The sequence below is a fragment of the Thalassophryne amazonica genome, chromosome 6 (assembly GCF_902500255.1).
Source record: "Thalassophryne amazonica chromosome 6, fThaAma1.1, whole genome shotgun sequence".
Taxonomy (NCBI): domain Eukaryota; kingdom Metazoa; phylum Chordata; class Actinopteri; order Batrachoidiformes; family Batrachoididae; genus Thalassophryne; species Thalassophryne amazonica.
In genome coordinates this window covers 56,734,202-56,749,846 of record NC_047108.1, presented here as the reverse complement: position 1 = coordinate 56,749,846, position 15,645 = coordinate 56,734,202, and the positions used below count along the sequence as shown (strand labels likewise).

Sequence of the window (15,645 nt, the reverse complement as noted above, 5' to 3'; positions counted from 1 at the left end):
AGTGGAGAAGTAAAAGGAAGAATGAATGCAAAAGGAAGGAATGAGTAATTAACAGGTTAAATGTTCATGTGAAGTAATGCTCTAGAGCCTATAAAACCCACTTAGGTCCTGACTGGAAACCAACCCAGCAGACCAGTGGTTCATTCCTGTCTTCAGAAAGTAGCCATCTATCTGCCACAAGCAGGTGATAGTTAGGAATCCCCTTGATCTTGTCCAGTTGCTGAGTCCTTGGCACTGGAGTGCCTATGCGCTGGATCATGCTTAGCACAAGAAATAATTCACATTCCTTCACAATACAAGCAATACACCTCTTGTGGATCTCATTAAGTAATAGATCCTTTAACTCAGCGTAATTCCAGAGTTACCAAAAGATTCCCTAGAACAAACTCGTACCAAAGACATCCATTCGCTGGTTAGCCTCCAAGTCTCATGGAATCAATAATTATGAATTAATCTAGTGATCAATAAATGATAATAGGAAGGGAAATGAAGTTTAACAAATCCACTGTGAGGAAAGAAAAAACAAGAATGGAAGGAGTCAAAAGAAAAGAAGAGACAGTTGGCTGTTTGTCCTGTTTTGGAGGTGTGACCTGGCGTTGAACCATATTAATCACTGCAGCACTCCATCCACACCTCATTACTCCTCTTTGTTTATTGCTATTACCTTGTACTCCTGCACACATCCGACACACGGCTGTGCACAAACACAAGCCGCCCTCAGCCATCCAACTTTATAGTAGTTTAGCTTATTGTAATAATAATTATACAAATGTGTCACAATTTGTTGACATTAACATGCTGCACACAGAATCTCTAGTTGAATCTTCTCATTTCGTTCTCATGAAAATTGCTTCCTGAGCCGACCTTGGCTGCCACCTCTGAAAAATGTCCAGTTTTGTGTGACTAGCTGTGTGTGTACCTGTGGACACCATTGTGCGTTTATGTGAGTTGTTCAGTGTCCTTGGTAATATTAACTTTGGTTTAATAATAAGCTTTATCCCAGGAAGACAGAACAGACAGAGGTCCAACAGAAGTATCCACTGGAAGGTGAAAAAAGGGACACATGGGTACAAAACACTCCTAACTGTCCTGTAACAAAGTTGAATGTAGTGTAAAAACTCAGGCAGTAAAGTCACCTTTAACTTCTGTAGTGTTCCCATTGTTCTCTGTAATACTGTCCCTGTTGAGTTGTAATTCAAGGTGGCCTGAGGAGGCCGTCCTTCAGCTGAAAAGTGCATGAGATGATGCATGTCTTTTTCCACTGACCTTAAGCAAGACAGTCTGTTCCTGCTTGTTCACTGTGCATCACCCAGGAAGAGAACAATCTAAATCCAAGGAATATATAAATGGATGGTTGAGTGATAACCCTCATCCTGTCCCTGAGAGCGGAAACACAGTATTGTAATCCCAGTGTGTTTCCCTGCCTATTTATCTGCAACCATAAAACGTGTTGATCTGATCTGAAGCAGCTCACTGAATCAAGCACAAAACGTTCACTGCTAAATTTGATTTCCATAACCGTTAACATTAAAGGTGAGAATCTGCAAAGTAGTTTTGAAGGTCATATTATGGTGGAAAAATAATCTCATATCCATTTTACTGTTACATATATTTCAAGTTCAATGATAAGCGTGACCAAAAGTTACATAATTCTACATAGATTGGTCAAATTTATCCTGCTGCAAGCAAGGTTTTGGCCTGAAATGGCTCATTTTAGATTTCTGTAATGTACGTCACCATTGTTTACCATGCAAGACACAACCACTGGCAAGCAACTGTTTCCAAGAGACCTGAAGATGACACATTGTTAGGATGTATCACTAGAAGCAATGGGCACCCACAGTCAGGCACTGGGGGAGCAGCTCCAGATGTAGACATACTGCCTTGATCAAGGGAAAGGAAAGGAGCAGATCTTAATAAGCATTTTTTGATTGTGGGAGGAAATCAAAGCACCCTGAGAAAACCCACACACACCTCCTTGCGGTGAGGCACCCGTGCTAACCACTAAGGCACCTTTCTGTCCACATACTTTAATATCTCTTTTGAATGCACCTGTGATGTACAGCACCTTACCTTTCAGAAAAGTCATATGATCTGTGTCTGTGTCAGTTAGTGTGTTTTCCTGCAGCACACATATTTACAGAATAATATAACAGAGAGCGAGAGACAGAGAGAGAGAGAGAGAGAGAGATAGAGAGAGAGATTGACAGAGCAGCTGTCAATCACAGCAGTTGTATCCTTCGCTGAACATCTTGTTGTTTCGGCTGCTCCCTTTAGGGGTCACCACAGGAGATCAGTTGCTTCCATGTCACCCTGTCCTCTGTATCTTCCTCTATCACAGCAACCAACTGCATGTCCTCCCTCACCACATCCATAAACCTCCTCTTTGGCTTCCCTCTTCTCCACCTGCCTGGTGGCTCCATCCTCAGCACCCTTCTCCCTATGTACTCTGGGTCCCTCCTCTGCACATCCAAACCATCTCAATCTCACCTCTCTGTCTCCTGAACCGTCCCACCTGAGCTATCCCTCTATGTTCAATCCTAATCCTGTCCATCCTCATCACTCCCAAAGAGAATCACAACATCTTCATCTCTGCCACCTCCAGCTCTGCCTCCTGTGTTTTTGTTAATGCCACCGTCTCTAAGCCATACAACATAGCTGGTCTCACTACTGTCTTGTAGACTTTTCCCTTCACTCTTGCAGATATTCTTCAGTCACAAATCACTCCTGCCACCTTTTCTCAACCTACTCCATCCCGCCTGCACTCTCTTCTTCATCTCTCTACCACACTCTCCATTACTTTGGACAGTTGACTCCAAGTATTTAAACTCATGTACTGTCCCCACTTCTACTCCTTGTAACTGCACTATTCCACTGGGCTCCCTCTCATTCACACACATGTACTCAGTCTTGCTCCTAGTGACTTTCATTCTCCTTCTCTCCAGAGCATATCTCTTCATCTACAGGTTGTACTCAACCTGCTCTCTACTCTCACTACAGATCACAATGACATTTGCAAACATAATCACCATGGAGATTCCTGTTTAATCTCATCCACATCAACCTGTCCATCACCACTGCAAACAAGAAATGACTTAAAGCTGATCCTTGGTGTTATCCCACCTCCACCTTGAACGAGTCTGTCATTCCTACTGTGTGTCTCACATGTGCTGACACACTATCATTGTCCATATCCTGCACTACCCTTACATACTTCTCTGTCACTCCAGACTTCCTCATACAGTACAACTCTTCTCTTGGTACCATGTCACAAGCTTTCTCTAAATTCACAAACACACAATGTAAATCCTTCTGACCTTGTCTATACTTCTCCATCAGTGCGCTATTGTGCGTAACAGCGCATTACGTTCTGTAACATTGTGAATGAGTTATGAATTGTCTCCACAAACACACCCATATTCATTCATCAGCTGCTGAACAATTCAGATTGCTCCAGCTTGCTCCTCAAAACCCACAGCAGAAGAACTTTGTGACTGCATGCTTAGTTGGGCTCTGTGGCATGGAGTGGTGCAGAGAGGAGGAGGAGACAGAGAGAGCCAGATGTGTGGCTCCACGCGGCTCTCATCTCGCATGTTTTCCCAAACCTCAGGCACAGCAGCAGCAGCAGGTGGAACACTTGCAGGAGCGCACTGATGAGCACTGGAAAGAGACTTTTTGCCGACTTGGCGTCACTGTCCTTCTTGAGCATACTGCAACAATGAAACTGAATGCAGTGCAGCAGGGTTTAATTGTGCACAGTGCACACGCTAGAAAAGAAGGCTGTCACGCTCTATTAAGGATCACCACTAATCAAGACGGATCAACATGCTCAGTTTCGACCTCCACGACATGAGGCGAAATGAGGGTGGTGCGTGACATTCGTGGAAGTTTTTTTGACAGCCAACATGAATATCACGCACCAACACGCACTATTAAGAAACCTATTCAGATGCGTTAAGTCACGTTAAGAATGTCAAGATTGCCAAGAACGACGCAAATATAACATTTGTAACGTGTCCTGCCTATGTGTAAATGCAGCATTACTAATCTCTTGCACTGCCTGAGTTACTCTCTGCACATCATCCAGCCTTTTCTCCCTATCATTTTCTTCATCAGCTCTTCAAAAATATTCTCTCCATCTTCTCAACACACGCTCCTCACTTGTCAGCACATTAGCATTATCCTTGGCCTAACACATCATGGAATGATGGTAGTTCCAGCCCCCAAATAACTTTAAAAAACCTTTCAGAAAAATGAAAAATAGATATTGGGACAATATTGCCATGATTACGACTGTGGAAAAAAAAAATATTGGGCATGCTGAGCTCCTATTTTGGCCATTGCCTTGACCAGTGAATTTTTGATTTGTGTTGCAACAATCTATGAGAGCATGATGGAGCTATTGTGACATGTATTATGTAGGGGCTCTTCTGTTGTTCTTTGTAACTGATCAGAAGAGTTATGCATTGTTTCTTTAATTATTTGTGATGTGTGCAGTGCAATATCTCTATTCTACAAACTATACTCCATGTTCCAAATAAGCACTAACCAATTCCTCAATAAATCATTTGACTGTGATGATACCAGTTATTTCTCACTAATCACAGACTAGCATTGTTGAGCAACATAAAAAAAATTATATGTGATTTTGTAAATCAAAAGAGGTAAGTAAGTACTCAGTGAATCCACAGCGTGGCTTAATGACTCATAGACTGATAATAACATCAAAGAGTACACTGTGGTATTGTGGTCTAATATTTATCTGAGAAGCAGTCTTAAAAGCATGTTTAATAAGGGACTCTTAAAGCAGGTAGACATTGACAGTCACTCTCCAATTCTCTTTCATCTTATGGCCTCAGCTCTCCACTAATAAGTTTCAGAAAGTGCAAAACTGGACACATGGAAGCATAAAATTGTTCCAGATGCCCCTGTGTCTCCACTTTCTCACTTTTATAGCCTTGAATTTACTGAGCACTGAGCACTCAGAGAACAACTGAAGCTTATGATGGTGGTTCCTGCAGGTAACTCAGATAGTAAAACATATATCATTTATGTGCAGAGCTAGTAATATACTGTAAAGCTGCACTGCACTGGCCCTGAATAAATCTGAGATTGCACAGAGTGTTACAGTCATATTCTAAAAAGCAGAAGTCAGAACTGTTATCTGAGGGTTAATCAAAATTTCACATTCTAAAGTGCTGCCACTTCCTTAGTGAGAAGTCTTGAGTTTGGACATATTAACTTCCAGAGTGCAGAGGTGGCAGAAGGAGAGCAGAAACCTGCAGGCTACGAGACGAGATGAAAATTTACAGTCTACCTTCTCCAGACTGCAGTCCCCTCTGTGCCAGCTGACCTGAATCCCACTCCAAATGCCCTCTGCCCCAAAGCTGTAGGGCAGCACACGCTCCCTGTGTCTATTCCCCGCTCACTCTGCAAGAGTCCTTCAGTCATCACAAGTGATACGACGGCTCAGGGCGTGTAGCAGTTTTAGAATGGACAAATAAAGTGGAGGTTTTTTTTAAGTGTGTGTGTGTGTGTGTGTGTGTGAGAGAGAGAGAGAGAGAGAGAGAGAGAGAGAGAGAGAGAGAGAGAGAGATACAACAGAACAAAAGGTCACACTAGCTTCACATCAATAAAAGTTTCAGTGCTGGTGTTTTTTCGAGTGGGACTAACAGAAGGGAACGCTAAATAAAATGACCTTTGGACAACTGGGACACACCTCTTCCTCCTCATAAACAGACACACACAATTGCACACATGCATGCGGGCACGCACACTATGCAAACAAAATCAGCTAAGGTCTCTTGAATATTTTGGCACAGTATGAAAAGACAATCACTGCTTCATGCCTATTAAAACAGTTTTTAATCATAGTATTTATTTGAGAATTTCCAGATTTTATCTTTTTGATGCTGTTTCCAAAGTAATGATTACTTTCGCAATAAATATCAAGCAGCTGCAAGATTTCACATTCTCAATGAAACAGTTCAAAACTAAATTATCATCATGAACATTTTTCTCTGAATGATTTTGAATTGGAGCTGCAGGTATCCTGGACATATTCCTGCCACTGTTCTGAACTCATATACACTCAACAAAAATATAAACGCAACACTTTTGGTTTTGCTCCCATTTTGTATGAGATGAACTCAAAGATCTAAAACTTTTTCCACATACACAATATCACCATTTCCCTCAAATATTTTCACAAACCAGTCTAAATCTGTGATAGTGAGCACTTCTCCTTTGCTGAGATAATCCATCCCACCTCACAGGTGTGCCATATCAAGATGCTGATTAGACACCATGATTAGTGCACAGGTGTGCCTTAGACTGTCCACAATAAAAGGCCACTCTGAAAGGTGCAGTTTTGTTTTATTGGGGGGGATACCAGTCAGTATCTGGTGTGACCATTTGCCTCATGCAGTGCAACACATCTTCGCATAGAGTTGATCAGGTTGTCAGTTGTGGCCTGTGGAGTCAGGTCGAGACCCCGATGAGGACGACGAGCATGCAGATGAGCTTCCCTGAGACGGTTTCTGACAGTTTGTGCAGAAATTCTTTGGTTATGCAAACCGATTGTTTCAGCAGCTGTCCGAGTGGCTGGTCTCAGGCGATCTTGGAGGTGAACATGCTGGATGTGGAGGTCCTGGGCTGGTGTGGTTACACGTGGTCTGCGGTTGTGAGGCTGGTTGGATGTACTGCCAAATTCTCTGAAACGCCTTTGGAGACGGCTTATGGTAGAGAAATGAACATTCAATACACGAGCAACAGCTCTGGTTGACATTCCTGCTGTCAGCATGCCAATTGCATGTTCCCTCAAATCTTGCGACATCTGTGGCATTGTGCTGTGTGATAAAACTGCACCTTTCAGAGTGGCCTTTTACTGTGGGCAGTCTAAGGCACACCTGTGCACTAATCATGGTGTCTAATCAGCATCTTGATATGGCACACCTGCGAGGTGGGATGGATTATCTCAGCAAAGGAGAAGTGCTCACTATCACAGATTTAGACTGGTTTGTGAACAATATTTGAGTGAAATGGTGATATTGTGTATGTGGAAAAAGTTTTAGATCTTTGAGTTCATCTCATACAAAATGGGAGCAAAACCAAAAGTGTTGCGTTTATATTTTTGTTGAGTGTAAATTGCAGGTCATTGACTTGTTCATGTCCACAACTCTTCTATTCTCAAACTTTTTATCTACTTCACAGTTTTTTTTTTTTTTTATGTATTTCATAAACTACTTTTTTTTATCAAGTACATTTCTTATTAGACATCTGTTATGGACATTGAACTTGCCTCTGAAAGTCTGGTGTCTGGACATCATTAAGTTCTTTCTCTAATAAACTGTACAGTAAGAACTAAAGCTGTTCCTGGATCTTTGAAAATTATGGAAAAGTTTCTGCATGTCTGAAAAGATTCCACATTTGTCAAAGAATTACTGCAGTATATAAGGACCACTGAACATCTCATGTCAAAGCATGTGACTGTTGCTAAAGTTAAGGCCCATTTACACGAGCATGCCTTTGCTTCACACAACAGCACGACCTGTGTCGTGACGATCCCACTTCAATTCAATTTTCAATTTATTTTCATTTATATAGCGCCAAATCACAACAGAGTTGCCTCAAGGCGCTTCACACAAGTAAGGTCTAACCTTACTAACCCCCAGAGCAACAATGTGAAGGAAAAACTCCCTCTGAGGAAGAAACCTCAAGCAGACCAGACTCAAAGGGGTGACCCTCTGCTTGGGCCATGCTACAGACATAAATTACAGAACAATTCACAAAACAAATATACAGGAAAAGCTGTTGGTGCACAGGACAGGAGGGTCTCCATCACAATTACCACACCCATCTTTGGATGGAGCTGCACCTTAAACAGAGAGAAAAAAAAACAGAATCAAGCATCAGAAACACAAGAAATACAGTGTCATTTGTCAGCATTAAACAACAAGAAAAACAGGAAATACTAAGGCGATTGCCGGCCACTAGCCCTGAGCTTCACTAAAACACCCAGTTGAAACTGCGGCACACTCCATTTCCTAATAAAATTAATTAAAAGAGTGAAAAGCGTAGAACTATACTATGCCAGTATGCTAGCCATACGAAAGGGAAAATAAGTGCGTCTTAAGTCTGGACTTGAAAGCCTCCACAGAATCTGACTTTTTTGACACAGGGAGATCATTCCACAAAACAGGGCCACGATAAGAGAAAGCTCTATGACCTGCAGACTTCTTATTCACCCTAGGGACACAAAATAGTCCTGCATTCTGAGAATGCAAAGCCCGGGCCAGTACATAAGGTTTAATTAGGTCAGCTAGGTAGGGAGGTGCCAGTCCGTGAACAATTTTATAGACTAGTAGCAAAACCTTAAAATCTGATCTCACTGGGACAGGAAGCCAGTGAAGGGATGCCAAAATGGGTGTAATGTGGTCGAACTTTCTGCTTCGTGTCAAAAGTCTGGCAGCAGCATTTTGAACCAATTGGAGAGCCCTAATGCTGGACTGCGGTAAACCAGAAAATAAAACATTGCAGTAGTCCAATGTAGAAGAGATAAACGCGTGGATCAGGGTCTCAGCATCAGCCATAGACAGGATGGGATGAATCTTTGCTATATTTCACAGGTGGAAGAAAGTAGTCCTCATAATCAAAATCACCCCAAGGTTCCTCACTTTGTACATGTGATGTATGACACACGAGCCTAGGCTAAGCGTTAACTGGTCAAATTGATGCCGATGTCTTACTGGACCAAGAACCATCATTTCAGTCTTATCAGAGGTTAAAAGTAGAAAGTTTCTAGACATCCAGCTTCTCAACATCCCACCCATTGTGTTCACAGCTGGACACCGTTCTTTGTTCTATCGGCTGCCATGTGCTCTGTGCTGGACGCTGCGTATATCAAATAATTATTTTGTGGTGGATTAATCGTTTTTTTTCTGCAAATTGGCTGTTGAAAAGGGCTCTAATCACTTCCTGAATCACAGAGGAGGCTGCAGCGTGCGCCTAACAAGCTGCAGATAGTATTTTGAGCCATCTAAAAAAGTAATTATTTGTCTTGTTTACATCGTCATGGCTTGATAAAACAGTTACATGTTTTTTTCCTTCTTGTGTGCAGTATGTTTATAACAGATTTAACTTCTTGTTATAATCCTTCAGACGAGCTGCACTCTGATGCGATCCGCTGACGTCACCACCCGCTCTGTTCACTTCTTGTTTACTCCACTTGATGAGCTGCATGCCGTATTGGAGATTGGATCATGCCACATAGCATGACATTTGTGCGTAAAAGGTTTTTTGAACATTTCAAAATTCTTTGTGCACAATAGCATGCACCGGCGCCCTCTCATGTTCAGTCTGCACCCGTTAAAGATGAGTTTACTCTCCAGCATGACACATCACGACACAGCTTGTGATGTATGTGAAGCAAAGGCATGCTCATGTAAATGCCCCTTTAGTTCCTCTACTTAAGCTGAAACTTAAGTATTTAACTTAAGTAACTATTTTCTAAACCAAATGCAAATGAACAGTCTCTCCAGAGAAAGCTGAAATACCTCTGGTAGTGGGTTATCAGGTAGCACCCATTAAGATTATTGAGGCTGAGGGAATCACAAATGAAAGAGTCTGGGAATCAGAAATGTTTCACCAGACTAAACTGCTGTCAGGTGATGAATGAGCAGAACAATATCAGGAAATCGGAAGGCGTGAATGAGACATAGGAGTAAAGACATAGAGAAACATATTGGCTTGTTGTAACAACGGCCCTTTGAACTGTAATTCTGTGAGCATACTAAACACTGGCCTATACTAATAAAAGCTAAGGAACCGTCAATTAGAGTGGTCACACCCACTGTGGGGTACTGTCAGCATATAATCACTAAAGGAGAAAAAAGATATACTAACTGTTGAAAATGTAACCTGTCATCCTAAAATGTGTTCAAATGACAGCAAGAAATTCACTAAACTTTTGAAATACATTATAACATACAATGGGAACTTGCTGTCATTTGATGATTGAATAAACAAAATGTTCACAAGAAATATGAAAATGTCTGAGAAAATATGGCTAGATTCAGGATTGGTCAAATAACAGCTACATTTACTGGTTTCAGGGGAGTAAAAAGAACAGTAAATGGCAATATTCTGATCCCACAGCCTATGGTGTATTATACACAGGACAGACTGTGTGTAGGATGTCTGTAGGAGGTTCTGGATGACAGACATTATTTATTTGCTCCAGTACTGTTTGCATAAATTATTTGACACAAATCAACTGTAAATGAGGAAATGTCTCTTGTTTCACTACAGCAATTTAAATTTTCACAGAAGTGCTCAAAGTATAGTAAAACTCACCAAATGGTAACCACAGTAGCACAACAAAGCAGAAATCTTCAAAATAATGACATTCTGCTACTGTGCCAAATCCTTTTAATATCATATTTTGCTTTTACTAAGTTTAACTTATATACGTAGTTGTGCATAGTCATTCCAGAAGCACTGGATAACATTTATAATTTTTTTCTTGTTCATCTGTTCTCTTCTAGATCTTGGTGAACTCTGTCACCCAGCCTGCCTTGCTGTATGAGAATGTGTTGGTGAGTGAAGGGAACCCAATTCTAAGAGATCTGCTCTTCAGTCCAGATCACCAATGCTTGTATGCCCTCACTGACAAACAGGTATGAGAAGAACACACCCTCACACTAAATAAGACTAAGCCATAAATCCATTGGAATGATAAAAAAATGTATCTACATACACTGAACAAAAATATAAATGCACCACTTTTTGTGTTTTCTCCCATTTTTCATGAAGTGAACTCAAAAATCTAAAACATTTTCTATATACACAAAAGACCTATTTCTCTCAAGTATTGTTCACAAATCTATCTAAATCTGTGTTAGTGAGCACTTCTCCTTTGCTGAGATAATATATCCCACCTTTCAGGTGTGGTATATCATGATGCTGATTAGACAGCATGATTATGGCACAGGTGTGCTTTAGGCTGGCCACAATAAAAGGCCACTCTGAAATGTTCAGATTTATAACACAGCACAATGCCATAGATGTCAGTCAGAGTCTGAAAACAAGAGCAATCATCGATTTCTAACATCTGCCAATCTGGATCCGGATCACCTCCAAAATTCAGTGGACTCTTCCATGCCATAATATCTATCAGTGGTGCAAATTTGGTGATAATCTGTGAAGTAGTTTTGATGAAATCCTTCAGAGCCTATATAAAGTGAAATCTTGATCCAGAATCTAGATCCAGATCAACTCCAAAATTTAACTGAGCCTTCCATAGCCTAATATGTATCTGTGGTCAAATTTGCAGCGAATCTATGAAGTAGATTTGACGTAATCCTTCAAAGTATAAAGTGAAATCTTGATCCAGATTCTGGATCCAGATCAACGCCAAAATTTAATGGAGTCTTCCAAGGCCTACTATTTATCTGTGGTGAAAGCTTTGTCAAAATCTGTGCAGTACTTTTGACATAATCCTACTAACAGACAGACAAATAAATAAATAAACGCCAATGATTTTGTCATGTCCTTGGCTGATGTAATAAACTTTTAAGTTATAAATAAGTAAAATAAATCTACTTCTTCTTCTTTGTAGTTATTGGCAGATCTCAAACCAGCTTTAGAGGTGCATACCACCACCTACTGTATCAGAGTGTGTGGAACCATGGCATTAATTGTTCTATGTCAACACAATACAGAATGTGAAACAATAAAATCAGAAATAAAATAATTTAAATGACAATGAATATCTTAAAGTTTGGAACATCACAAATTTGATAGTTGTAGCACAATAATACACAAGTGACTTGAAAATTAATATGTCACCAAAATGCCAATTGTAAAATTAACTGTGACAATAACCATTGCCAAAGCATATTTGAATGTTCCCTGATGATGTGGAAGTTAAGCAGGTAGTCATGTGCACTGTCAGAGAAAAATGATGCAGCTGTAAAAAAAAAAAAAGAAAAAGAAAAAAAACAAAAACCATGTCTCCCCACCCATCAATAAGATTACTATCACTACTGAGAATAACTTAAACTTTTGTAAAAAAAAGGACAAGAAAGCAGAATACGAAAAACAAATACAAAGAGAAATCATGGAGAGTTAATAAATATATTAAAACCACACAGTACTCTGGTCAGCCAACCTTATTTTTGTTTGTTTTTTTGTTTTTATTTTGTTTTTTACTAGTTTGGGAGGTCCTGAGACGTATACTTTGGTGCATCTAATATACAAAAAAAAATCACATGTTCATTATTAATAGTAAAAATTATTAGAATTATAGGATATAATTAGGACTAATTATATAAGGACTAACGACACTGAGAATGTGCATTTGTGACAAGACACGCAAGAACGAGACGGCCCAAAGATCCATCTGGGCAGAATGATATGCTTGACAGTGGAACCGACAACACACTGCACAGGACTCACTTCTGGTGAGATGAAGTAGGATCCAAGCCGAGAGGCAACCCACAGTGCCCAGAGCCTCTGAATGTTATCAACACCTGCTACCAGCAACTCACCTGCCACTCCAATGGTCAGCAATGCACAAAACCCTCAACAACAGCAAGCTGCAGCCAGAACAACAGGCTGCAACCAGACCACAGATGCAATAGCCCAAGGCCTCAAAGAAAGCTGAATGGCAGCAGTTTGATGAGGATGTTGACATGATCCTTGATGGGACAGCCAAGAGGAATGTCGACCATTTGCAAAGAACTATGACCACCCTCATAATCAACATTGCAGCTGAGCGGTTTGGGACAGAGGCCCCCAGGGCAACATCGACTCAGGCTCCAAACCATCGAGCAAGGAAAATCCAGCACCTTAGGGAAGAGCTGAAATTGCTCAAGAGGCAATACAAGGCTGCAGGAGAAGTCGAGAGAGCTGGTCTGGCTGATATGTGAGTAGTACTCAGGAACTTTGAGGAAAGCAGAAGGTCATAGGAGGAGGTGATGAGAGAGTGCAATGAAGAGGGCAGCATTCCTGGCCAACCCCTTCAAGTTGACAAAGCAACTCCTTGGTCAAAAGAAGACTAGTCACCTTACATGTCCCAAAGACACCATTGATGACCACATCAAGGGTACCTACAGTGACCCCAACAGAGAACAACCACTGGGCCCCTGTGAGGCACTCAGGACACCACCTTCGGAGCCCACAATGGACTTTAATCTAAAGGAGCCCAGCCTAAAGGAAGTGGAGGAAGTCGTGAGGAGAGCAAAAGCCAGCTCTGCGCCAGGACCCAACAGAGTGCCCTATACAGGGGGTCTATGATTTTCTACCAAGCCCATCCAACCTGCTCATATGGAGTAAATTGGAAACACCAGCATGCCTTCTGTGTTCTGAGGCAGGGACCGTGGAACACATCCTGAGCAGCTGCTCTCAGGCATTGGCTGATGGCCAATATCACTGGAGACAGGACCCGGTCCTCAACTCCATTGCTGAGACAATTGGCAAGCAGATCACAGATAAGAAACAACCTCCATGCTACAGACAAGGCCATCCACTTTGTCAAGGAGGGGCAGACACCAAAGAAAACAACAAAGGTCTGCTCTGTCGGTATGCTCTCCACAGCCCAAGACTGGGTGATGACTGTAGACTTGGAGATGCAGTCAAAGATGCCACCACATGCCATTCAATCCACACCCAGACCTCACATCATTCTAGTCTCAGAGGCTACAAGGTAGCTGATCCTGGAGCTAATGGTGCTCTGGGAAGAAAGGATGGAGGAGGCCCAAGAAAGGAAGAGGGAGAAGTATCACATCCTGGTGGAGAGTTGTCGGAGGAACGGATGGAAGACAAGTTGTATGCCAGTGGAGGTGCGCAGTCCAGATGGCTATGGCTAAGGAGGGGGAGCAGAGGGGTTAGTAGTCACCACTTGAACACAGGCCAAGGTCTGATCAGCCTCAGTCAGGTAGCCTGGACAAGGGTGTCTGCTGCAAGTCCCAAAAGATCCAATGACTCCAGGAAACACCGCTGATGATGTGTCCAAGTAAGGGCATTGCAGGATGCTTTTAAAAAACTTATACGAGGTCTGTGATGAAAAAAGCGGTCCTTTTTATTTTTTCAAAAAATAAATGGATTTGATTCATATGTTTTTACATCAGACAAGCTTGAACCCTCGTGCGCATGCGTGAGTTTTTTCACGCGTCGGTGACGTCATTTCCCTGTGGGCAGGCCTTGAGTGAGAAGTGCTCCACCCCGCCCGTCGGAATCTCTTTGTCTGAATAGCCGCTGCGGACGGCGCGCGTTGCTTTATCAACATTTTTTCTGGACCTGTGAGGGATATCCGAGTGGACACTACTCGAGAAATTAAGCTGGTTTTCGGTGAAAAGTTTAACGGCTGATGAGAGATTATGGGGTGTTTCTGTCACTGTAAGGACTTCCCACGGAGCGGGACATCGTGCAGCGCTTCCAGGCGCTGTCGTCGGCCTGTTTCGACCTGAAAACATTCTAATTTAAGGCTTAATTCACCCAGGACGTCGTGAGAGAACAGAGAAGATTCAGAACAGGCCAGCATGAGGACTTTATGCGGACATTCCACTGTTTAAGGACATTTTGTAATGAAAGACGTGCGCGCAAATTCGCCGAGTCATTTCCGTGACGACTCGGCGAATCTGTGTGTGCCGCGACAGGAAAAACACCTCCGTGTAGAAAACCATTTGTAAAATTCAGGCGGCTTTTGATGGCTTTCAACAAGTGAGTAACTGAGAAATTGTTTAACAGCTTGGGCATGTTCCAACTTGCCCGTTAAGGTTTCCAACGGAGGTTTTTCCTGTCGTGACGCCCCGCGGTCAGCCCGACATGCGACTCTGCCCGCACATTCTTTCATTACAAAATGTCCGTTAACAATGGAATGTCTGAATAAACTCCTCATGCCGACTTCTTCTGAAAGTTCTCTGTTCTCTGACGACTTACTGGGTCAACAGAGCCTGAAATGTGGAAGTTTTCAACTTGAAACGGCGAGACGCTGCCGCCTCGAAGCGCAGATCGCTGTCAGGCACTGTGGGCCATCCTTAAAGCGACACTACCAGACCAAAATCTCTCATCAGCCGTTAACATTTTTACCGAAAACCAGCTGAATTTATCAAATGGTGTCCACTCAGTTGTGCCTTACAGGTTTTGAAAAATTTTTTATCAAACAAAGCAGCAGTCTCTCAGCCATTCCTAAACAATGAAAAAATCGACGAGATGGAGGGCGACTCCTCACTCAAAGACTGCCCACAGGCGAATGACGTAACCGACAGGCGTGAAAAAACTCTCGCATGCCCACGAGGGTTCAAGCATGTCTGATGTAATCACACGTGATTCAAATCCATATGGTTTTTGAAAAAAATAATAAGGTCCGTTACTTTTATCACAGACTTCGTATATGGCTTTCCCATCAATCAAAGCACAAAACAAATTCACTACAATAATAAAAGAATAATAGTGGTTCTCATAGAGAATAGACCAATAATTTTCAAGTCATAATTTGTTTGGGGTTTTCTGAAATCGATAGTCTTTTTATTCATTTATTTCTTTGTTAAATATACATGAAGCATACAATGGTTGAGTGAATGTCCCATAGAAAGTTTAGCCTTGATCAAATGCTTTTGGCAGCCATCATAGCTTTTGGCACAT

The 15,645-nt window shown here is 41.9% G+C and overlaps 1 protein-coding gene across 1 annotated transcript in view; it reads left to right on the top strand.

Moving 5' to 3' along the window:
- The window catches only part of LOC117512209 (plexin-A1-like), a 1,069,160-nt gene that overhangs the window by 532,297 nt on the left and 521,218 nt on the right, over positions 1-15,645 (top strand). Inside the window, 1 exon segment of the mRNA XM_034172199.1 lies at positions 10,545-10,676. Within this exon segment, the coding sequence (XP_034028090.1) occupies positions 10,545-10,676 (132 nt within the window).